Here is a 25,618-nt window from a genome sequence, read left to right as displayed (position 1 = left end):
TGATTCTCACCTGGCGGGTTGTGGCCCGTCGCTGCGACGCCGCCGACTCGTTTACAGGAACAAAGACAAAGTTGTGACGAAGGTCGTATATTCACACTGTAACAGCGATAAATGTGTGTTCTAACACTAAGAATAGAACTGTACGTAGGAGTATGATTGTATATTTGATGACATTCTGACATAAATCTGAAAATGCGTATATATTTTATTTTACTTTATTTTATGGTAGGATTCAGGAAGCAGGACACTAATAAAATGTGATTATTGAATATTGGAGAAGGGGTTGAAATAGATCACTTTTAATTCTTCCTAACCCTTTTCAGATATGTTGAATATATGTGTGATGATTGAATGTAAGTATAAATACAAGTATCTCTTGCTAGGTGTTTGTAAACTTGTATGTAGATGACTTATTTTGTGTATATACCTTCTAATGACATATGGTTATTATATTTGTATGGTTTATATATGGGGGAGGGGGGATCTGTCTAATCTGTCGGGCTAATCCCTCCTGCAGAGACTGATGGAGGCTACAGAGCCTGTTACTGCGCATGCACATCTCTCCCCCTCCCTCCTGCTCATCCGGTTGTAAACAAACATGGCGGCCGTAGTGGTACGACCCGTAGTGGTACGACCCGTAGTGGTACGACCCGTAGTGGTACGACCCGTAGTGGTACGACCCGTAGTGGTACGACCCGTAGTGGTACGACCCGTAGTGGTACGACCCGTAGTGGTACGACCCGTAGTGGTACGACCCGCGGTCCGTATTCTAGTTTTATCGTTCATGTCAGTAGTTTAATAGTTGAGACTCTCCCTGATATCATCCGATGTGTCATCAGTCCATGTGGATGTCGGGTTCTCTCCACGTTTATAGTGTTTTGTTCTCTGCACACACGTCTGTGTAGTTTCAATACAAAATCAAGCAACAGCGCCCTCCAGTGGCCCGGCAGACTAACTACATCGTTGTCTCTGTGTCCGCTGCTCCAGTGTAAACGCACTCCTTTTTTTTTAGTGGATTAGGTGTCGTCACGTGAAACGTTGTCGTGTAAACACGGCCTCAGTCTCTTCCTGTTGCAAGAGCAAAGACTGTTGTTGGGCCTTGGCATCCATGCCCCCCCCCACCCCACCCCCCCCTCCTGACAAAAGGAGATTGGCTGAGAGGCATCCTGAACACAGCAGGAGTCCGGACCATGACGCGCAAGTATAAAAGTCCAACCCGCGAAAATCCAACCATCTTCAAGACGGATTGACGTCGAGCAAGACGCAGGACTTCACACGGGGACACAAAAGAGCTGCGTGTTAACTCACGTGGACCGGCCCGCAACCTTTCCAACTCGCGGGACGAGCCGGAAAAGCCGTGGAACCTTACTTTTTTTTCTTTTCTTCAACGGGACCACGTCTGCCCCCCCCCCACCCCTCAAAACCAGAGGTCCAAGTGAGCTCCCGGCCCACCTACGATATCTGTGTTGAGAAACCGAGTTTCGGAACCAAACCGAGTCCGAACACCGTCTCTTTCTCTACCTCTTTCACTAACCTTGCACGCGTGCCCCACGTATCTGCTGCCGCTCGTGTAATCTGATGGAGATGAGGTCACGCACACACAGCCACATTTAGCACCCGAACCGCTAACCGCTCAGAACCGGGCCGATAACGCCGTCCGGTCATCACTGTAACACAGTCTGCCTCTGTGAACCGCGTCGCTCCGAGACCCCCTTCGTGCATCCGCGAGGGACGGGTGTCTAGTTTATCTGGTCGCTAGGCAACCGCCACATCCCCAGAAAGAGCGAGTCAAACGCCTCTAGTGGTCTCGTGGGTCATCGCAATCCCGCTCGACGTCCACCTGGTGGACGCATCAAGTCTTTGCGCTCTCCCTCTGCGTGCCCCGCACGCCACTAGTGATTGTCACCACACTGACCTGCCAACGTCTGCCTCCACCTGGTGGACGTTCGAGGTCATTACACCCCTTCGACCTCATCACTCCAGACCACACACACACACACACACACACACACACACACACACACACACACACACACACACACACACACACACACACACACACACAGTGTACATAGTGTTTGCTGTAGTAGATTAGATGTCCATGTTAGAAGGCGTTTGCTACTTGAATGTGTTGATTTAAGAGAGGATTTCTGAATTATTTCTGAATTAATACACTTTTGTTAATAAGCCTGTTAGCTGAATTGAATGATTCTTGGTGATTATTGTGTATTTATTGTTGATATTTACTGGTTTTTAACAGTCCGTGCTCGGCTCTCACACCTTCCCTTTTATTTAAAATTGTTATGTTTTTACACAGAAATATTAACTAAACTAAATTAAACCTTTTTCCAAACAAGACTGATATTTTGGTATTAGCCATTTCCAGTTTATCCGGTGGTACCTCATTTCATTTTTAATAGATAAATAACAAATTTATTAAAATTAATAATTTTCTGTTCATAAATTATTTTGATAATTTATTCACTTTTAAGTAAATAATCAATCACTTTAGGAGTTGTTAATGAGTAAATGGCAGTTTACTTCCATTAATAATTGCAATGTTTCATAAATTACTTCCAGTGACTTATTACTTTCAGTAATCTATTACTTACAGTAATTTAACGCAAAATAACCAACCATAAATCCCCACACTGTTCTGACACCGGGAGGATCTCAATAACATAAAAGTGTTTGCTCAAGCTGCCAAACAGGACAAGGGGGAAGAAGAAGAAAAGCAAACAAATAACTAGAAATCAAACAGACCACATGTTGTCTTTGCTGATGCTTTATTGTGAGCTGGAGTAATAAACAAAAAGGGAAGATATGCAGTGGATTATAAATGGACGCTCTCAGAAAGAAATGCATCATCGACGATGATGTGAATGCTGAACAGAAAATAGAATGGAATTCTCATTCCCTCATCACCCTTTCCTTGCCCGATCGTTCGATGACTCTCCCATCAGGACTCCATTTCTGGAGTAGAAGTCGTTGGCCAGAGAAGCGCTCATGGGCGAAGGTTGGTGCTCCTGACACTGGTCACCTCCCAGACTGGGAGCGCACTCCACCTCGTAAGTGAAGAAGAAGGTACCGTAGTCGAACATGCAGGTGCTGCTCACGCGTCCTCGCCTGATGTCGAACGAACACACTCCGAGCAGGTCGCTGTTCCAGGAGAGGTCAGCGTCATAAACCTTGAAGTTGAGTCTGTCCTTCATGTTCATCTGGATCGGGTTGAACACAAACGTCTCCGACCAGGTGGGATTGTCATTGTTGCTGATCTCGCGGGTGCGTTTGATCTCGTCACCGTATTGAACCTGGACTGAAGCGTCTGTCTGGGTGAACCTGTCTCCGTAGAGATCCCGCGCATAGAGCTTGAACACCTTCAGGGTGGCGAAGCCTTTCCCAGCCGGGCAGCAGTTGGACTTCATGTTGTGGATGTTGGAACAGACGCAAGCACACGGTTCTCTTTTGTTGGACCGAGCCCCAATCTTACAGGATTCTGAGCATTTTTGCAACACTGCGTTTTTCACGATGTGCTTCTCGATCTCTGTCTTCAGCGGGGCCCAGGCGGGATGGCTACTGGGCAGGATGGTGTGGAGGGGCTTCAGGTTGTATCGGATCACGTCGGGGGTGGTCTGCAGGGAGCTCATCCAGCTACCGATGTCAGAGTTACTCAAATCTTGCTGGAAGAGGACGTCGGTTCCCTCAATGTTCCCTCCGATCGCCTCTGAGATCCGCTCATTATACATAGAGCTGAAGCTCAGGGAGTGGCCCTGCTTGGCCTTCTTGGCCCGGCAGTGGTTTACCATGGAGTTAATGCTAGCGGTGCGGGCGAAGTGAAGCGAGGCTTCGACTGATAAACAGTCCTCGATTTCTGTCGTCGACACGCCGTTGAGAGTCGCCTCGCAGGTCCGCACGGCGGTGGTGGCCTTGATTTCTCCTCCCAGAGACACCTGGGTGATGTAGTGCGTCCCGTAGATGTCGATCAGATTGCGATACAGCATTTCTCTTGTCGGGTCACTGGGAGAAATGGCGTTCAGGGCCGATTCAAAGTCGGGACTCAAGGGAGGATTTGTTGCCGTTCGGTAACTGTGGAGTGGAAAACACACCATCGGTTCAGTGTTTCACAAAACTTTGTGTTGTGTAGTGTTTTGCATTGGCGCCTCACAGCGAGAACACCACATTGGATTCTTTTAAGATTCTGCATGTTCTCCATGAGCATGATTTTTAAAAAAGTTATTTTTCAAATAATGAAACAGAAACGCAAGAGTTCAACCAAAAAAACCAGTTGTTGAAGTATATTAGGTGCTATATACATAGAAATGGACGGATGAACGGATGGTCCTTTACTGGACTGACACAGAAAGACAATAACAGTCAGTTATTGGATTGTAGAGGAAGAAAAGAGACGTGGACCACAAACTTCTCACTGTGAGACTGGAGTGCACATCACACCGCCAACGAGCAGCCCTGAACATGAATACATGATTATCGCCCATAACTATGGAACATTGTCGATACTCACCTGTAGAAGCTACAGTGGACGGAGTGACGGAAGAATTCGTAGCGGTCTTGTTTGGACTTCGGAACGGCGAAGGCTGCCTCTCTGGAGTGGGACCCGCCCAGCGTCAGTCCAGCAGCGACGTTCTTGTACTCAACGTTCAGGCCGATCTTCCAGTTGTTGGAGACAGACGAGGTGGAACTGTTGACCAAAGCCTCAACAGAATTGTACTTCGAACTGGAAACCTTCAGGCTGCACTTGGGGAGGGTCCTCCAGTCCGTCATGGCCACCGGGACCTTCTGCTTCTCGTTGTTCATGTAGACGTTGTTATACAACCTGCAGCTGTCGTTTCCCTGCTTCCACTTTTCGGTGTTGATGACGTAGGCGCCTTTCCTCTTCATGGTGACGATGTCGAAGCCTTCGCCGCCCAGGTTGTAGCCGGGAATGAATCGAGCCTGCTTACACTCCTGAGGAGTTCCCGGAAAGCCGGCGCTGGAGGTGAGACACGGGCTGGTCCACGCCCAGCACACCAGCAGGACGTAGCACAGCAACGCCATCTGCAGGAGACACAGAACCAGCAGGTCACCCGTCACCGTCTGTCGCTCGCAATGAGCGAATGGATTCCACTGCTCAGTCACAATAATCACGGAAAACATGCGTGAAGTGTTAAGATGGTGGTCTCATCGTGGAGCAATTTTATTTCTCTTTATATTACGTTTGTGTGAGATTCCTGGAATTTCTCCCTTTTTTAACGATTCATTACGATTCAACTTTTAGCAAGTTTGGCTTTCCTTAATCCTTAAACTCAACATGCTCTTGTGCTTTAGGATTTTGCTCTTTGGAAAAGCAACTTATTTTCTGAGTCGGAGCACTTTAGGATTATAATCCAATCAATACACTTGGCAGAACCACGTGCAGTTCATGCTGAACTTTTTTGGAATGTTTGTTTACAGAAATCCAGTGAAGTCCTTAACTATTGGGACATAATTTTAACTCATTTTAACTTTATATGGATAATAAATGATATGGAAAATGTAATCTGTATTTAAACCAGGAGTACAAAACACATGTTAGTTCAGGGGCCCCAAACAGCTCAAATTCATCCTGAGTGAAGCTGACTGGTAAAATAATGCAATGTTAACCTTCAAATTAAAATTGTAAAGTTTTTCTTTATTGTGGTGTAGAGTATATGTGATGAAAATGTTTATTCTTTGATAAGATCACACAAATGCTAAGTTTACCACTCATGACTTCAACAGTCTCATCTTAGTCACATAATTAGAAGTTGCAGCATTTTCTTTTTATGTCACACAAAGCTCGGATTTTGATCAATATAATGTTTTATTATCATCTTTTTTTGTTATTATTTCATTTTTGATAAACTACAAAATTACACCAAAAACTGCCTCTACAGGCCAAAACTGCTCAGCTGGTCTGCAGGTAAACCTTTGGAAAAAAAACACACATTAACTGCAATTTTTCATTCGAGGAGAAGTTTTGCGTTTTGAAAAATATGCATCTTTTTTTAAAAACTTTTTTTTTTTTTAACGTCATCTGTTATCGCTGTTAATTCATCTTGTTGGTTAGGAAGACATTTGAAAAATACCTAAATATAGACTTATAGAAAAATATAATATAAAAATATAGAAAAATCAATCAATTGATCAAAGTTTAGTCTTTTCCTAACACTTTTCATGCAGCAAAATCAAAAGTACTTCATTACATTGACCTAATAGAAGGACAAAGAAACCAAAAATACAAAAAAAGTCATTTCAAAGGTGAATTTAGTAAAAATGTTTAACTTTAGAGAAAAAAAGTTGAATAAAAAAACCCAACCCTAACCTGGAAGAAAAATAAATGAGGAAAATAAAATCATAAAATGACAAAAACAATAGTAGAAACCCGTATGCCACCTTTCAAAATATGAAATATTTATTAAGCCATTTCAAATGTCCTTTTAATATTATCGCAGCATGGGAGACCTGATTGGATTTTGTTATGGATGGCTTGGAGATGGTCTACACAACCAAACAACAGGTTAGGGGTGGGGTGGCTTTATGTGTAGAGAGAATTCTTCAATTTAAGGTGGTGGAAAAATATCAACAGTGGTGGGAAATGTCTTAGAATGTATAACTGTAGAAATATTGATTGGAGAATAAGAGATATATCATTGTGAGTTGCATATATAGAGCCCCAAAGTCAAACGTAGACTCAGTTCATGAATGGATGGAGGAATATCTTTCAACATTGATTTGCTAAATCCAAACAAACAACAAAAGACAGAAGATTTCATAAATACAATCCACAGTTGTAATTTCATTTCTAAAATCACCACACCCAGCAGGATCACTACCATTCTGTGACTTTTATTGTTAATGTACTTAGAAATGTTATTGATAAGATCAAGGTGAGTCGACTATCAGTCAATGATATCATTGATCACCTGCCAGTTTTCACTATTTACAATAACGACGACAGAAATATTGAAACAGACAATGAACGTCATCACAAAAGAGTCAAAACTGAGGAATCCTCGGATAAACTAAGAAACGAGTTACAACCATATGACTGGGAACTGCTTCATGATATTTAAGCTATCATATGATAAACACTGTCCAATTATAAAATATAGCAGGGAAGGAAAATATAAAGATAATCAATGGATGACAAAGAGGTTAAAAATGCATGTGAAAAGAAAAATACCGTATACAGAGAATTTATAAAATATAGAATAAAAGAGGCAGAAAATAAATACAAGGAGGGAATGTAGAAATATGTTAACTAATATTATGAGAACATTCAAAAATGATTATTATACCAAAATAATAGATATTAATAATAAAGCAGATACCAGAGGTATATGAAAAGTACTAAATAGTATTATTTGACAAGCTCCCACCAAGGACAACTACCCAAAATATTTGATTGAAAATTATATCAATATGTTAACTTGGATCAGGTGGTGAATAAGTTTAAGGACTTTTTTGTTAATGTTGGAGAAAACCTGGCTAATAAAATTGCTCCTCCAATAACAGACCAAAGTGACGAGGTACTAATGGAAAGAACCAGAATTCTATATCTCTCAATGCGACTGATGAAAAATACATAATAGAAACGGTTAATAAATGTAAAAACAAAACATCCACTGCCTGTGATGAAATCAATATATTGATACTAAAAAAGGTCTTTCTAGGTATTTCCAAACTTACAACTTTAACTCATCATTTCAAACAGGACAGTTTCCTACTAAAAGGAAAAAAGTTATTCCGCTATACAAGAACGGCGACAGGCACCATTTCACAAACTACAGACCTGTTTCTCTTCTCCCACGATTCTCTAAAATACTTGAAAAACTCTTCGATGACAAGAATATGGATATATGGATCCACATCATTAGCATTAACTGAACTCATTGAAGAAATTGCAAATTTTATATACAATTTTAAAAGAATTGCAGCTGGAGTTTTCGTTGACTTAAAAAAAAAAAAAAAAAAACAGACAATAAATCATAATATATTAATGAAGAAACTGGAGCAGTATGGATTTAGAGGAGTTGTATTAAATTGGGTAAAAAGTTATTTAGGGAACAGGAAACAGTTTGTGAAGATGGAGACTGTCTCTCAGATTATTTAGAGATTGCGTGAGGAGTACCCCAGGGGTCAGTGTTAGGACCTCAATTGTTTATAATGTACATTAATGACATTTGTAAAGTTTCTGAACTTGTAAAATGTGTATTATTTGCAGATGACACAAACATTTTAGGAACTGGTGGAGGATTTCCAGCAACGTTTGGATCTAATCATCTCAGAGCTAAAAAAAGAAAAAATAGAAAAATGTATGGTTTGACAAAAATAACATATCATTATATTTCTGTAAATATAAAAGAAATAATTAGAAACAGGTACAGATAGAGAGGGTAGATATTGAAAGAGTGAATCAAACCAAATTGATGACAAAATTTGCTCGAATCCTAAAAAAACAAAAAACATAAAACATCCAAAACAAAGTATCACGAAGCATCTCAGTCCTGCCAAAGCAAAGGATCTGTTAGAAAACTTATGGTGTGGAGGTCTGGGGAAACGCTTGTGCAAATTCATTACAAAGACTCATTATCTTACATAAAAGAGCAATAAGAATCAGACACAATGTTGGCTTTTCTGATCACACCAATTCACTGATCTTACAGTCAAAAACTTTTAAATCCCGCTGGGCTTATCAAGTTCAAATCGATCCAAATACTTTTCAAAGAATCAAAGAACAACTTGCTGCCGGGCAACATTCAGAAAATGTTCAGTGAGAAAGAAAATAGTTACGACTTCACGGGAAAATTACTGTTAAAAACTCGTAACGTCTCTTAAAACCTCTGTATCAGCATCCGTGGTGTAAAATCATTGAATAAATGATGTATAGAGGATAAACAATTATCAAACTTAATCCAGTTTATATATATATATATATATATATATATATATATATATATATACACACACATATAGATAGATAGATAGATAGATAGATAGATAGATAGATAGATAGATAGATAGATAGATAGATAGATAGATAGATAGATAGATAGACATAAATACATACATACATAGATAGAACTGATAAGAGCTGATTCTGGAGCGGTACAAGGTTTTGCCATGAGAGCAAGGGCTTGTGGGATGTGGTGTTGCACTGTTGATTGGTGGAGGGAAAACAATCTGGATAAGTCATCACTGTTTTTGTAAATTAGGATGTAGGATAGAACAACATTGATGTAAATTAAGAAAAATTAAAATATATAATAAAATATTTTTGTGTGATTTGCAAAGATAAAGATGTAAAGGGGTAGGATTGAAAAAAGTTATACTTCCTCCTACTGCTTTTCAAATATAAAATATATATATATATATATATATATATATATATATATATATATATATATATATAAAAATTGAAGCGTGTATCCGGTGATCTCCGGATTACTCATTTGAAGGATTGTCTCTCTGTCCTTCTTTCTTCTTTTTTTTTTTTTTTGGTACATCTTCGGAAATGAATAAAGAAAAAAACTGAATCTAAAGCATCAAATAATTCATTTGTCGGAAAAAAAAAACCCTGATATTAAACAGCAGATGATAATGAAATGACACCAAAAAAATGATAAAAACCAAAATAGCTGAAAATAAAGGAAAAACAAGAAGAAATCAGAATTTCTGGTTGTTCATTTCATCACAACATAACTACTGTGTTTATTATCTTTCATATCCAGGTGACAAACAGATTGAATAAACGGGAATTGGGAGATTTGATGTGATAAGCATTGATATGATAAAGATAATAGACAGAGAGTTCTTACCTTGTCTGTTCCCAGCAGACTGTGTTCACCAACCTCCAACATCCAACATGTAAAATATCACTCATGTGGAGGTGGAGATTCAATCGGTCAATCGTTTCCACTCCTCTGCTTCCGACCACTAAAGTCACACCTGATTAAAATGTCCATTCTACTCCCTTCACGCCCTTTTTTAAAAAGACCACAGAGAGGAACTGGAACTTATCTGAGCATTCATGCAAAAAAAAATAGAGTTGTTTTTGAAATGCACAGCCAAGGTCAGTCCCTTCTGGATTGTAAAACACACTTTGCTGGTTTTAAAAACTGAGCTTTATCCATTAAATCATCATTACAGTGCAGCTGAACGCTGGTGGAGACACACTTCCCCCTTCCTACGGTCGGCTCTCGATCACATTAGAAGCATTTTCAGGTTCGTTCACTCACACTGGAAACATGTATAGGTGATGAAAATAACTATACAACCAAACAATTATAAATGAATGAATGGATGGTTTATTTCGGTAACAACCTACTATACAAAATTTGAATCGTGTACATTCATCTCACAAAGTATTATTGTACATTCTTGCACTACAACTAACAGTGAACCGCCTGAAGCCAAGGCCTATTGTTGCCCATCTTGTACAATCCTTAAAATAACCCGGCAAAAAAGTAACTCAAAAGCAGAAAAAAACTAAAAATGAATCCAAGTTATTCTTCTTAATCATTTCATGTCAGTCATTTCACATTCTAATCCTGAATTATTTTACCTTTCAATGTTTTTTGAAACCTCAGAGATCTCGTCATTTCAAATCACCGATAATCCCATTCCATAATATGAAAAAAATGAAACACACCTTTATCTTTCAAAGACACCCAGTCCTCTTAGATTATCATTATTTTCTCTTAATTTATCTTATTTACTCAAAAAAAAAAATGACTTCAATCTGAACATGAAGACGATTTTAATGAAACCTTCTGGTGCAAAATACAGAGAAAAGTCCGGAGAACTTCTCCTATTACTGTTGCATTCTGGGTGTTTTTACAAACTCACTCGCACAGCGTGGCCTTGAGCCTCTTGCGGGCCGGTTTTGGAACGCAGCCCTCATGTTTGACACCCCAGAAGTACACCTTGTGTATGAATGAGGAACATATAAAACAGACTTAATACCTGATGTGTTCTGTAACTTTTCTGCATCTGTGCGCAAAGCTTAGGGGACCTTTTAACTGTTCATGCAGGATTTTATTGAAGTAGAATAAAGACGACAGTGATGAATGATAAACATCATCATGAGAAGAAGCGTCGGACATAAAAGCAGAACAAGAGGAAACAGTTTTAAGATCTTAACTGGTTCAAACACAGAAACATCACACCTTCATTCAGTCTCCCGCTCACAGTCTCGTGTGGTCGCACTGCTCGTTTCCTCGAATAGGGAAGTTTAACTTCTCAGCAGAGTCGCTTCGATTAGTTTGGACATTGAGGCGACAGAAAAGTCACCATGGGAAACCAAGTTTTGTTAGTTCTGGATGAGAGCTTTTCTCCGTCAATCTTCTCTCCTGCATTATTCTATTCAGCAACTCCATTGTGCAGCCCATCGTACTGATTCGTATTTTGCGCCTAAACCATTTAGTGCGGGGGAGGCCGACCAGGCAGAGACCACGAGACACAAAAATGACAGTGGTACTACGAAGAGCCACATCATAGAAATCAGGCTTACAAACAGACTCCGTCTCTCACACGGACACGAAAGGACTTAAAGTGAAATATATAAACAATGGATGATACATTTCCATATGGAAATACAAAAGTTAGACAGCAGTCAGAAAGGCGTGGATTCACGGCATCTACAGGAATAACTTCATCTCCTCAGCAACACAAATGTGAAGGGACCGTCTGCAAATTGCAAATCCGCTACAACAGTGAAGACAGACACCACAAACCATATATCACGATCAAACCAAGTGTTGTAGTGTGTTCAAGTGAAGGCTGCAGTGATTTTGGGGACACTGCAGTGAATACCAGTCACGTTATCAGGTATGTTTGTGGTATTCGTCTTTGCTTTTGCAGCAGTTCGTAATTTGCAGACGATCCCTGCTCCCTGGTCACACGGCCGCAGAACAATCTTGTTTCTGCTGCTCCAAAGAAAATTACTTTTGACAAAAATGAGCTTGTAGCATATTGCCTACCTCACATCGATGGGATAGAGGCGCCGTTAGTGTGTTGTTGACGTTTCGTTAAAGAGTTACTGATGCCGGAACTTTACCGAGCCGCTCTCAGCAGCTGTGTCTGGGTGTAATCCACCAGTTAACTCCAGCTTCTTCACAGACCTGCTCCGTGTCTGAAGTGTCTCTGTACCTCAGCCTTTGTTTACTTGTACGCTCTAACTAACCCGGCCTGCCAGAAAAAGTGTAGTAATAGTGTAGCAGCGGCTGTGGAGTGTGTTAAAGTAGTTTATTCCGAGTGAGCAGCAACATGTGAAGACGTGTTTTTGTGAGCTCTGCTTAGTTTGAACATTTACTCAATATTCCTCCTCTCCTTCTCGTCTTTCTCGGTGCGAACGTGTCTCTAAAGAACCAAATCCCTCGAGTTAGTCGTGTTTTGTATTTTGTTTTTGAACTCAAAACTGCCTATAAGGCCCAGATCTCAAAAACCGAAGCCAGGGCCGGACACCTCGGACTCGCTTGATATGGCTCCGCCCGCGGAAGCAGGGTCGGGGTCGGATGTCGACGCAGTCATGGCTGCCTCAGAGCAAACGGAGCAGAGCGTGCTCGCCAAGATCGACTCGTCTGGGATGGCGGCGGCAGGCGAACTGCACAAGAAAATAGACACCCTGGCGAGTGATTTAAGTAGAGAAATCATGAACGTGCGCGCAGAGTTTACGAAGGTAATTGAAGGAGTACAGAAAGAAAACGCCACATTCACAACTCCCAGGGACGATCTGGAGGAGGAGGCTAACCGCCAGGCTAACCGGGTTGTAGCGCTCCAAGCTAACGTTGACGCCCTGCCTACACAAGTTGCCCGGTTGACAGAGAGGACCGAAGACTCGGAGTCCCGGCAGCGACGAGATAACTGCACACTGATTGGAGTGGAAGAGGGACTTGGGAACATTCAACCGGAGAAGACCAACCATCACGATTAGAACTAGTTTTATTTGATATCTTCCAACTGTAAAAGTGTTGAAAATCTTAACAGCCTGTGACCAAATACTGGAAGTGCCAGCACACATGCAACAATGACAGAAGAGCCCTATTATATATTATATGCCTCAGCAGAGTTTGTGTAAGAGTTCAAGTTATTATAGACGTGTGATATGCTTAGAAGAGTGAGGAGAGTTGTCGGGGCAGTCTCAGGGTTAAGGACGACCAGTCCAGGTTGGTAACGGGTCTGTCTGGGTTTTTCTGCCTGTTTTCTTTTGGGTTCATTTGTGGTTAACGGTTTGACTCAAACATACACTAAAGTACTCCGATATAGCCAACATGCAGGACCGGTTCATTACAAACTATTGCATTATGACTCTGTATAATGTAAACACTCAACAAGGAGCAATTTTGCTCGTCAGCTGGAATGTCAAAGGGAGCAAAATATTTAGTCGTCTGAAATCACTAAAACCTGGTGTGATGCTGCTACAGGAGACACATTTAAATATCAACGCTCAAAAAAGACTAAATTGTAAGTGGATTGGACAAATATATCACTCACGTTTTAACCATAAAGCAAGGGGAACAGCAATTTTAATTAGGAAAGGGATTCCTTTTGAACACTCTGAAGTAGTATCAGATGCTAATGGCAGATATATTGTTGTACTGGCTAAGCTTTTTAATACACCAATAATACTGGCTAACATTTATGGACCAAATTGGGATAATGCACGGGGCCGTCTGATCACGAGATCAGGCCGTGAGTGGCGTGAGGGTTGCAGTCACAGCGAGGAAATTCCTGGTTCAACTCTGGCTTCGTGAAATATTCTGTGTTTTCTCCACCTTCTGACCCCCCCCCCCCCCCCCCCTTATTCCAGGTTAAGTTGCACTCAGATTCATTTCTGTGCGTGTCGGTATTATAACCCTGAGGTAGAAGGGTGAAAAAAATATCAGACAAAAACAGACCGAAAGTTTCATTTCAGGTGAAAATCATTTGGAGAGCGAAGCTTCCTGTGCTTCCAGTCGCTGCTGCAGGTTTGCAGAAGCCTCCCACTGACGCAGCCTGATTCTGCCTCAAAGTACCGAGCCTGCAACGGTTCTTAGCAGCTTTTCTTTGAGCTACTTTTCCACGATGTTGTTTGAATTGGGGCTTTATCGGATAGATTTGCCGACTGAGCAACACCTCATCAACGATCAGTGTCATAGTCACACACTTGATCTTTGGTTTCACACGTTGTTCCACACACTCGGGCTGTTCTTGAAAACAGGAAGCTTAAATATGAGCTCATGTTTGCAAGTTCTGGGCATTTGATTAAATAAATCAAGAAAAAACCAGAGGTTCACACAATCATTCTGACGTCTGCATGAGAATTCTTTAGTTCTGTGTTTTATTTTCTCAAAATGTGAATACTGTGTATTTAGCATTGTACATTGGAATTCCTGCACAGGCTGTAATCAGAACGATGTCTGTCTATAGCAAGTAAAAGAATAATAATGGAGTTGTATATTCAACAGTGGCGCTGTTGTCCGTCTCAGCCACAAAGTGTTTGTCTGCGTCTGTTTAACCCGTCGCCCAGTTTCCTGCTTCTCCTCACGCAGGTGAAAGACGTCACGACAAAACAACCTTCGACTGTTTCCTGACCGACGAGTCAGTCAACACACTCTTCCACTTTTACAAAATGTTCCCATAAAAGATAAAAAAGAACAAGATGCAGACAGGTAACCACAATTGTGTGGATGTTTGAGGTTTTCTCGGTTCCAACTCTGAGGTACAGAGTCTGACAGGGTCCCAGCTGATGAAGAGTCCGATGGCCAAAGACATCAGAGCATCGCATGCAAACATCAGTCCATCCATCTGCAGCTACTAGATTTATTATTTATTATTTGTTCATTTGAATAGAGAATCCTTGAACCCCGACCCACAGTCTGTCTGCCGGTCCTTTTCTCTCCTCCTGTCCTCTAACCTCCAACCAGAACAGCACAGTCTCCTCCTCAGACTCTGGTTCTGCAGTTTCTTCCTGTTTAAATGGAGTTTTGCTTCCCTCCATCTGCTCTGCTCGCTCACGTCAGATTGTTTTTTTTCTCTGTGTCGTCGTCGGTCACAGCTGCAGTTTGTCCGATTGATGATAAAAAAAATAAAAAATTTGATTCATGATCATTATAACACAAAAATCTGATGATTCCAGGTGGATATTGAGATTCTTATTGATGTGATGAAGTTTACACTTAAATTAACTTTAATTAAAAACCTCTTGCTGCAGCTGAATCTCCTCAGAAGATTTTTTCTCACATTGTCTGGGACTGCAGCAGACCTGCAGTGCGCCTTGATTCCACTGGAGGGCACTACTGACACAGTAACAATAGAAATGTATTTTTATCGAGCATTGTTCAACTTGAAATGTCCTGTTTGGGTTTTCCTGGAGAGTTTATAAGCGTTTCTTAATTGTTGTGTTTCATTTGGTGTTTTTAATTTTGCCCAAGTAGAAACTTTATATAATATTTAACTGTGACAAGAGTGTGTAAAGGAGATAACTGATTCCATCTGATCAGTTATTGATCCATGTCCCAGTGAAAACCTGACACTTCAAAGCCGGTACTTGTCACTGCTGGTGTCTTCGCATCTTCTTCCTTCCATTAAATGAGGCAGTTTTGAGGTTGAGTCTGTGTTTCGGGGGGGGGGGGGGGGGGGGGGGGTTGATGTCTATAAATAACAGACTGCAGGTGTGCCAAGGCTCAGAGGCAGCGTGTGATTGGCTGGAGGCTCATTGTGCATGTGGAAATACCAGGAACACGTTCATATATTCTCTGTGACAACAAACCAACACAGTGTGAAGCTTCCCGCTGCAGGAACATGCAGCCGTTCAGATGTTTGGAGGAGATTGAAGCGTTCCCAGGCATGTGTACAAACAGCTACTGAAAGATTTACAGCGTACTGCTGATGAAAACGTACATTTCCTTCATGTCCGTATCAGGAAGTCCTGAGACTTTGCCTCGAATCCTTGAAGGATCTCACTGGTTTCTCAGACGATGAAGCCAATAAAGGATGATTGTTTGGAGCTTCAGGGTCTCCAGGATGTTGGTGTTGATAAGACCTTCATTAGTCGATCTATAACAACGCTCTCTTTCTCTCTGCAGCTCGCTCCTCCTTCATTTTCTTAGTAATTCATTTCAGACATGTAAGATTTGTTTTCACATGTGTGCAATCATATATACACGCCTACACACATATTAATACATTTAGAAATTCATATATAAATCCATTACTGATAATATAATTGAAGTTCCATTTCATGAAAATATATTTGGAAAATACACACATATACATAAATACATCTCATATCTCGAAGAAATAAGACGTATCTAATCCCATCTGTTGCTGCCCTTGGCATCAAGAAGAAAGCTTGGAGCTCGACGGGTGCAAACGTTTATTTTTTCATTTTCTTTCATTGTTCCTGAGAACAGGCACCGTGCACCAGCACCGTGCACCGTGCACCAGCACCGTGCACCGTGCACCGTGCACCATGCACCAGCAGCATATTATGAACAAAAAGTACATCAGTTCACTTATTTCATTACATTTCAATGTAATTCATTACAATTCATTCTAACAGTAATACACAGTGCCCGACTCATAATAACACACAAACATAAAGACGCGCTGTAATTGCACACGCCTCGCTTGGCCTACCGAGTCCTCGTGTCCTCAGTGACCCCCAATGCTCCAACCGAGTTGGCCTTGTGCAAAAACCACAGGGCAACGCATGTATGTCACAGTTTAATTTACCGAGTTTCTGTGACGTCTTTTGGGTTTTACATACCTATATTGTTTTTATAGCAGTCGCTCCTTGCGCGCTGCTGTCAAGGCCCGTCAGTCTCGGTGTGCGTCAACTGTCAAAACCCGCGTGTGACGTCACAATTTGTAGGCAAGTTACACCGCGGAAACATGAATTGTCGGCGGGGTGAACCCCAGAACATGAATGAGAACAAAACAAAAACAATACTGTAAGTGGCCACTTACACTATTCCTTCTCCAATATGCAATAGTCATAGAATTATCTTTATGTAGTAATAATATTGTTTTATATATGTAAATATCTGCATGATTTTGGCCGTTTGAACATGAATAAAAAGTCTTTTCTGAGGCTGTTAGGATCATATGGAATGTTTTAAGGCCAATCTGACCAAGTTCAGCATCAGAAACCTGGGAAGGCGTTGCTGGATCGGTTCCTGAAGGAGCTCAAAATGAAGCTTCACTGAACCGCCTAAAACCTCCCCTACCCACAATGCATCATGCAGAACCTTTTCACAATAAATGTTTCAAATATAATTTGAACTGATGTGGTCTAAATTATCTGCAGTTTTCCTGCACGTGTGTGTGTGGCTTCATTACAAAAACAGCCCTCAGTGTTCCTGCTGTTTCCATGGAAACGGACATCCTTTTCAGAACGTTGCCGTGTAAACACGAAACGTTCCTGAAACCAAAACACACAAACAATGTGTTTTCATTCAAACGTTACCGTGTAAGCTGGGCCTGGATCTCTGCAGTACTCTGGAGCTGAAGACGTTCGGTCACTGATGTCTGCAGGCGTCTCTTCCAGCCGGAGGCCGGAGGCGATCGCCTCCCTTGTTTACCAGCCTGCAACGCCTCCGATCCACACACACACACACACACACACACACACACACACACACACACACACACACACACAAAGTCCGGTACCTTCGCCCAGACAAACAACATCTCATCAAACCTTCCAGTTCTGTAAAGTTGTAACTTCTGCTTTTCTCCAGTGTTTATTTATTCAGATCCTAATTTCAAGGTTTGTTGTCTAACAAAAGGGGAACCCAGCTGCTGTCGGTAATATCGGCTTGTGATCCCCTGAGGATGTAGAAAATCTCAACCTGCAACCATCGACTGCATGGATCTCATCCCAACGCACCACTTTACGACGTCAAACGATCCCAGAGAACCTTCCTACCCGCCGTCGTTTATCACGAGTGACGAGTGAAAAAAGGAAGAGCTTTTCGTGAGAACTGGCGGAGGGAGGCAGATAGCTTTGTTTGCATTCGCTCTTTGTTGTGGTCTTCTGCACCTCCAGCGAGACTGAAAGTGCAGCTGAACCTCAGAAAGGAAGTAGGCGAGGTCTGTTTTCACAGCGGCGCCGCTTCAAAATACACAGACACTGGTACTGTTTAGGAGAATGTCAAAAGATGAGGAGCCGGAAAACAAAGGGCGGAAAAAGACTTGACGAGTGACGCTGTTTTTAATTTTTTGGAAATTAGTGTGAGCTGGCTGTCTCCATGGATTCTGCTGGATTACTGTTTCAAGTTTCTGCAGATTTGGGATTGAAAGCAGTGGTTTGATCGGCTGAACCTGGAGATCAGAGTGTTGAGGAGCTGCTACAGGCGCACGCTGAGATATTTGATCGGACAGATCCTGCATTGCGGTGGTTCCACTCGGTGGGTATGCCTGTGATTGTTCTGGAGGCGCGAGACTTTGTCAGTCCCGTCTTCCTGGTGCGGACATGGGAAGTCCTCTCCAGCTGCACCACCTTCAGCCTGGCGGCCTCGCTGACTGCTGGAGAACTGAGCCAGCATCGCTACCGCACCACCTTCAAGGTCTTCTGCATGTTTGTCTGGTGCTTCTTCTTCAGCGTCTCGCTCCTCATCCACGCCATCAGCGCCCTCCAGTTCCACAGCCTCATCCCCATTTCCTGGAAGAACCTCACCATGACGGTGGCGGCGCTCGGAGCTCTGATGAGCCTCAGCGCCTCGGTGCTTTTCCCCTGGATGGTCATGAATCGCGAGGACGTGAGGCCGCGAGCGGCGGCGGCGGCAGCCGGTTCCTGCCTCACCTTCCTGGCTTACACCACGGAGTCACTGGTGCTTCGTACACAAGCCCCGGAGCGGCGAGGCTACATGGGAAGCATGACGGGTCTCCTGAAAACCCTCCAGCTTTGGGGCGGATGTCAGATGATGCCGCTGGCCGTGAAGCTGGTCACGGAAATACCCGGCGGCGTGAAACCGTGGCTGTTCTGGATGTCCGCCGTGTCTCACGGCGTCTGTCTCCTCATGGCTCTCATCACTGTGGTCGTCATCGTGGGCGACTTCGCCGGCCGCTGTTACCTCCCGTTCGACAGGTTTCTGGCCGGATTCAGCCTGACCGGCGTGCTGCTCTGCATGCTGGCCACAGTGATCGGCTTCACCAACATACTGCGACTGAAAAACCTGGGGCCCAACGAGTTGGTCGTCATGGACACCGTGGTTTCCAGTATCACGCTGCTCGCGTACACCGTGGACCTCGCCTTCTCCATCAAGCTGCTCTGTGACCGCAGTCACGTGTGAAGACATTCAAACCAGACAGACAGACAGACAGATTAGGATTAGCATGATCAGTGACCAAACTTTGTCTGAATCTTAAAATCAGAACATCATCCACCCAAAAGAGGCCAAAATGATAAAACTGTGTTTATCTTTTGTTCAACAAGTTAAAAAAAAACTAAAAAAAACTAAAATCTGAGCCGTGTGGCAGCGTGTTGACGGTAAAAAGAAGTGGGCCCAGGACGGAGCCTTGAGGAACTCCACAAGATGTTTTGTTTTCAGCCCCGACTTCAAATCCTGACATGGAGAATTCACCAAGGATTCATTATGATAAAACTTTGTGTTTCTGTTCTGTTTTTTATATTCATCCTTGGACTGTGTGACAGTTCCAATACATGCATGGAAACATCTAGATATTAAGCTTCCAAGGGGAAAGTGTTGTAAATGTGAGCCATTCAAGTACTTGCGCGTTAACAAAGAATAACTAAAAAATGTCAAGCCTTTTTATATTCTTCATAATTTCAACTTAATCTTCAACTTCAAACAATTAAAAAATTGCAGCAATTCAAATATTGGATTTTTTTTTGTTGATTTTTTTCAAACAAAAGCAAATATTATTGCAATATCTTTTTTTCTAAATGCATGAAAATGTGTTTTTTTATGTTATGAGTGTAGGAACAACTGACAAAACAGCCTAAACTATTTATACTATGGTATAATGATTATCAGTATCATTTGTCATCTATTAGTATTTGTTAAAGAAGATCAACAAAGGGAACAATAATGACAATTAACCTCAATAAGTACAATTTTCAAATACTCTTTTCACTGATGTGAGAGAGTTATGTGGCATTTTGACATCGCAGACATGATTTGATTACAATTACTCCCATTGCTGTGATTCAGAACTATTTTGGTGTTTTTCAGGTATATAATTTACGTCATACTTAATTTTGACAGTGTAATCTACTTGTAAACTCGTTGGTCGCTACTGAGTACACCCACAATGTTTGTGTATTTTTTTTTAATGTAATAAGGTGGTTGAACAGAGAAATTATCAGTTTAATCTAAATCTGTAGCCAAAACATGCAATGATTTAAAAATGTTTTGCTTGTTTGAGAAATGTGTTTCTATATTAGATATTTCATACAAGTAAATTGAAATACTTGTGATTCACAAATGTGATTACATATGACTAACGTGTAACAAACATTCAGTACTCTCTGCAGCACGCTGTACTTTTACTCAGGTATTTTTGAACAGGCTGATTTTTTTGTCAGTTCCTTGGTGAGATTATTCTCATGAGAGAACGTGTGAAGCAGTTTACGGGCTCCCGCCGCCATAGTTTCCCCCTGAGGTCGAGAAACAGGAATAGTTTTACTGATGTGAAAGAGTGACGTGACATTTCTCACGGCTATTTACCCTGGATTACGTGACAGATTAAGTATTCTTTATGGGCACGTTGTGAGGCAGCGGTCGTGGTCGATGAGCAGTTTGCACTTCTGATATGTCTTAAAATGTGATTTACAAGATTGCAGCTGAAGGAAACTAAGTTCCAAAGGTTCGAACCAAGAATCTATAATCATGTCAGTGAAACCTAATTTTGTGTACATTTACTGAGAATTTCTCTTTCTGGGATAATAAATAAGATTTAAAGACGGTTTGTTCGAGGAGTTGGTCTTACTGGAATCAACTGATGCCGACTGAGGTCTGCGTACAACGATGTGACATTTATAACTCATAAAACTTAAACCAACAGTCATTCCTCATGTTTGGTGCGTCGCTGCCTGTCTGCGCTCAGGTTCTCTCAATATCTGCACTTGTTAAAGAAACCCGATGTTTTTCTAGCTTCTACAGCAGACCTGAGAAAATTGACATGTTTGTTTGTTTTGAGGATCTGCAGCCTTTCTTTAACTTAGAACTTCTGGTGTCGTGGTTTCCTTGTTGCCTCACAGCTGTCATCCAAATTATCAATTAAAGTGTTTTACCTTTATATTCTATTTCTAATCTCAAGACAAATGTAAAAAATAACATCAAAGAGGGTTTCACATCGTGAAAAAACAACATAGAAAGAGGAGAGTGATTATGAAAATACATACTGTGTGTTATCTGATCGTTGAGATGATTTAAAAATACACCATGTGCACTACATCTATGTTAACTTTAAAGGAATAACCCTGAAACGGGAAGTTATTCAACACCCTGAAGTCACATGGAGGAGTTTGACGAGGCCTGTTTCCATCCATCAACACTAGATGGCGACAGAACATTTACATGTAAACCTGCTTCAATCACAGGACTCGACTTTTAACCACATTAGAGACAGTTTCTCTCTTTAATGGTGTAAAATGGCTTTATTGATTCAACATAAATGTACTAAGAACAAGAAGTCACTGATGATATTCACACAAATCACAAAGGTTCCACATAAAAGTTACTACACATCATTTATTATATAATATAGATAGATAGATAGATAGATAGATAGATAGATAGATAGATAGATAGATAGATAGATAGATAGATAGATAGATAGATAGATAGATAGATAGATAGATAGATAGATCGATCGATAGATAGATAGATAGACAGATAGATAGATAGATAGATTCGTCATCATGTGTTCATAGAATCAAATCATATGAGTTGCTCCTTTTGTGCATCAAACGAAAAAAAAAGAAAAGTAGACAAGAGCAAAAATGCCATATATATATATATATATATATATATATATATATATATATATATATATATATATATATATATATATAAAGTGCAAAGTAAGAAAAGAAAGGAAAGAAAGATTGTTTAAAGTTGTTGAAATGTAAGTCAGGTTGAAATTCCAGCAGATTATTATATTTATTATACAACAATATTAATATAGATGTATATTTACATCATTTTTTATTCAAAAATATAGAATATATTGTAATTCTATAATCAGATTATATTTGTATAATATAATATAATATAATATAATATAATATAATATTAGTAATGTGTATTTATTTAATATTGATTATACAATAAAAAAGAAACATTGTTCAAACTTGTTGAAACGTAATCTCGTTATTAATCCTGCAGATTATTTTACAACAAATAAAAAATGAAGATAGTTAAAACTTGTTTACTTGTGACTTTTGTTTCTTTGCTCACGTCTGCCTGCTCCGTCCAGACCCGCTCAGTCGCTACGCTGATAAATCGATGCTGCCGCTGAAAGGCTTGCGGGCGGCCGCTCTGGATCGACTGCTCTGGTCTCCAGATGTCGCCGGAGAGAGGGATCGTGGCTCGAGTCGAGACGTGGAAGTGAAGCAACATTTCTCCTCCGATCCTTCAAACTTTCGCTTTATTCCGACTCACCCGGAGGACACATGGAGCCTCTCACACGGTAAGACTGTTTCCTCAGTCCAGCTTTAACAGAGTCCGTTTAAACAAAGTCGTGATTCAGTTTGAAATGTTTTTTTTTTCTTCTTCTATCTGTCCTTCAGTAAAGTTTTTAATCTGTGTTCAACATGTTGGTAAAAACAGCTGACAGTGTGTTTCTGACCTGAATCGATAATATTTCCATGATTCCCCACAACAACAATCATTTTTCTACAAGGAAACAGCTTTAATTTAGTCGAGCAGAAACACACAGCTTCTCTCAAATCCTGCTGTTTTCATCGGTTTCCTGGTGTTATTCTCTCTCTCTCTCTCTCTCTCTCTCTCTCTCTCTCTCTCTCTCTCTCTCTCTCTCTCTCTCTCTCAGCAGCAGCACATGTGAAACTGGACTCTTCAGTCCCAGCCTGGATTGAATGGCACTGAGGATACAAGGTAAGCACTTAGCCAGTAAATCTGAACTCATTATCGATCCATTTCCTGAGCTACAAATGACCTGCGCGAGGGGCAAAGTCTGCATGCCCAGAGAGGAAGAGGAGGAGAGGAAGGCTCTGGAAATATACAGACCGCACAGAAATGTCACATATGAAGTGAAAATGCAGGAAAAAGCATACACGTTTACCTTCGCCAATGAAGGTTGGGGAAGGAAAATGTTGTTATCTGCATGCATTTATCGGTTTGTTTGCGTGTATTTTACCACTTTGCTTTGGCATAAACCATTGAGCTGAATTGCACGAGCTCTTCGGGGATGATTTGTCATCATCCAAGGACCAATCGATTAGATTTTGGGACATTAACGGCTCACCGTTTCCAAATAAATCACAAAAAGTGTCCTGGCTGAAGTGGATGAGGGAGGCGCCTCAAGGAGATCAGCGTTTGTTGCCATGGCGATGCACCATCAGCTGTCAAATTGCAAGGTGGCGTCTGCGCTTTACCGAGCGTCCGTTCTAGTTTCTTTAAGGCAGGGGTCTCCAACTCCGGTCCCGGAGAGCCCCTGTCCTACGTATTTTAGTTCTCTCCCTGCTTCAGCGTACCTGAATCTACTGATGATGTCATCACCAAGGTTGTGAAAAAGCCCAATCAGGAGCCCCTCATTGCAATCAGGTGTGCTGCAACTGGGAGGAGCTAAACCCTGCAGGACAGGGGTCCTCGGGGACCGAGGGTTAGAGACCCCTGCTTCGAGGGTGAGGGTGAGGATGTCTTACTTCGATCAGAATCGTACCGTGTTCACATTGATGCGGGTGCCTGGAATTGGAATTGTGTTGCTCTCCTCTCCAGGGTTTTGGGCTTGTTTGGTTTTACATTCAAATCCTGGAACGTGTTTATTATGCGACAAGACGTGAAGCTGTGGCTGTACAAAGTCAATAACACGGAGGTGTTTTTCAGGTTTCTTCACACACGTCCCCTCAAGCTTTATTGATACGCATAACGACTCTTTTCCGTTCGGTGCGTTTGCTCTCGACCAGGGTGGGCACTGAAAGGCACTGAGGGGCCGAACGAGACGCTGTGATCGCTGAAACTCTTCCTCTGCACATGGAAACCTCGGGTCTGGAAACTGTGTTACTTTCTAGAGCCGCTGTTGTGCCCCTCTGGGTTGTTTCCATTCAAATTGAAAAAGGCTCGGGATGAAAAATTAGGCTGCCACATTCAAAATGACAGGAAATCGGGTGGATTTCAAGCATCACCTGCTTTAACTGTCCAGGATTCAGAAGACGTCACTGACCCACAGATGTACCGCCATGTGGCTCTTCAATCCCTCTGGAGTGGCTCCCTGACATTTTCAGGAAATCATTCCCTAAATAAAAATTTTGCTTACATTTTTATTTTATTTGCACACTCATTTTAAAAAACGGTCCAATCTCCAGGCTAAATAACATGTTACAGCCACAATAGCTGGAATCCCCCCCCCCCCCCCCCCCCCCCCCAAAAAGAATAAAAAATGCTAAAACTACTCTAATAGTAATAATAATAGTAATGTTAAACACTGTAAAAATGGTGCAAATAAAGTCATTAAAATTGTGAATATAGTTGGGGTTTTTTTCCCAAGAAAAGAAAAAAGTTAAATGGGCAATGTTACAAAATAAAGTAAAAAGAGGACAAAGGAAAGGAAAGTACAGCTAAAACTGTTTTCACCACAAGGAAATACGTAGCGGCTGTGAATGAATAGCTGAAGCGCCTAAAATATACAAAATGCTGGAAAATCCATGAAAAAGTCCTAAAAATACAATAAAAATCCTAATTGTACCTGTGACACTTTATGAATTTTGCCCAAATTCTTGTTTGCGTCGTAATTTCTTCAGTGTTTTTCTTCCTTTCTGAAAATGTACATGGTTTTTACATGTTTGGCGGCTCCAGATAGATTTTATTTTGTGGAATATTGTGAAACTTGCTCTTTTGGTCATAAAGGTTGCGGACCCCCTCTGCCCCATAAAACCACCACCCAGCCCCTCCTTCTGGTCGTTATTAGTTATTTGCATGACATCACAGTCTTGGAAATGATGCAACACTTTCCTGGTCCTGATGTCTGAGCGACGACTGAGCCGTCGATACTGGAGCAGCTATAAAAGTGCAAAAGCATCGTAGTTAGTTAAATTTACACTCGTCTTTTAATCTGTAGTAGTGTTGCCACGATACCAACATTTTGGTATCGATACCGATACCACCATGTAGTTCGATACTTTCGATACTTTTTGATACTTTTCCAAATAAAAAGAGAACACAAAAAATGTCATTGGATCCAGCCCGTCTTAAGTAGGACCAATGTCTTTAAATGGTATGTTACTATGCAGTAACATTAAATGTCTAAAATAAAATATTTTCATGTTATATTGTTTTGTATTATTTATTATATTTTATTTATAATACTAATATTTATAATAGCTTACATTTTTTTCCAGAGCTATTTTTTCATGGGTATATAAGTTATTACCTGTTGTTCTTTGACCTCCTTATGCAGGTCTGGGTGTTTG

At 41.3% G+C, this 25,618-nt stretch overlaps 3 protein-coding genes across 4 annotated transcripts in view; 2 read left to right on the top strand and 1 right to left on the bottom strand.

Moving 5' to 3' along the window:
- Positions 1–2,769: 2,769 nt before the first annotated feature.
- On the bottom strand, positions 2,770–17,697 carry prf1.8 (perforin 1.8). 2 transcript variants are annotated; one of them, XM_080464227.1, is made up of 3 exons: positions 17,468–17,697; positions 4,523–5,055; positions 2,770–4,086 (listed from the first exon to the last, which is right to left on the bottom strand). In XM_080464227.1, exons 2-3 carry the CDS (start codon positions 5,053–5,055, stop codon positions 2,922–2,924), a joined length of 1,698 nt encoding a protein of 565 aa, XP_080320353.1. In that variant the 5' UTR covers positions 17,468–17,697; the 3' UTR covers positions 2,770–2,921. The 2 variants fall into 2 exon arrangements, with proteins under 2 accessions (XP_080320353.1, XP_080320352.1); XM_080464226.1 differs by lacking the exon at positions 17,468–17,697 and adding an exon at positions 9,837–10,125.
- A 433-nt stretch (positions 17,698–18,130) lies between these two features.
- On the top strand, positions 18,131–21,258 carry LOC308109484 (myeloid-associated differentiation marker homolog). The gene has a single exon (XM_080463061.1). It carries the CDS (start codon positions 18,417–18,419, stop codon positions 19,293–19,295), a length of 879 nt encoding a protein of 292 aa, XP_080319187.1. The 5' UTR covers positions 18,131–18,416; the 3' UTR covers positions 19,296–21,258.
- Positions 21,259–22,541: 1,283 nt separating this feature from the next.
- LOC308109893 (testis-expressed protein 2-like) overlaps positions 22,542–25,618 on the top strand; it is a 43,360-nt gene continuing 40,283 nt past the window's right edge. The window contains exons 1-2 of the mRNA XM_080463725.1: positions 22,542–22,659; positions 23,023–23,084. The gene's annotated coding sequence lies outside the window, so the exon portion shown is untranslated. The remainder of the gene's footprint in view (positions 22,660–23,022; positions 23,085–25,618) is intronic.

Source organism: Lipophrys pholis (assembly GCF_963383615.2).
Source record: "Lipophrys pholis genome assembly, chromosome: 5".
Taxonomy (NCBI): Eukaryota; Metazoa; Chordata; class Actinopteri; order Blenniiformes; family Blenniidae; genus Lipophrys; species Lipophrys pholis.
The sequence above is the reverse complement of the archived record's forward strand: the minus strand, read 5'-3'. Positions and strand labels throughout refer to the sequence as shown.

What these genes read in the sequence shown, in the direction of transcription:
- prf1.8 (XM_080464226.1), bottom strand. Translation starts at nt 9,878, where the DNA reads ATGTTGGAGGTTGGTGAACACAGTCTGCTGGGAACAGACAAG. An exon ending in GTCTGCTGGGAACAGACAAG is followed by an intron (nt 5,056 to 9,836) that starts GTAAGAACTCTC and finishes TGTCTCCTGCAG; the next exon opens with ATGGCGTTGCTGTGCTACGT. An exon ending in GTCCACTGTAGCTTCTACAG is followed by an intron (nt 4,087 to 4,522) that starts GTGAGTATCGAC and finishes TCCACTCCACAG; the next exon opens with TTACCGAACGGCAACAAATC.
- LOC308109484 (XM_080463061.1), top strand. Translation starts at nt 18,417, where the DNA reads ATGCCTGTGATTGTTCTGGAGGCGCGAGACTTTGTCAGTCCCGTCTTC.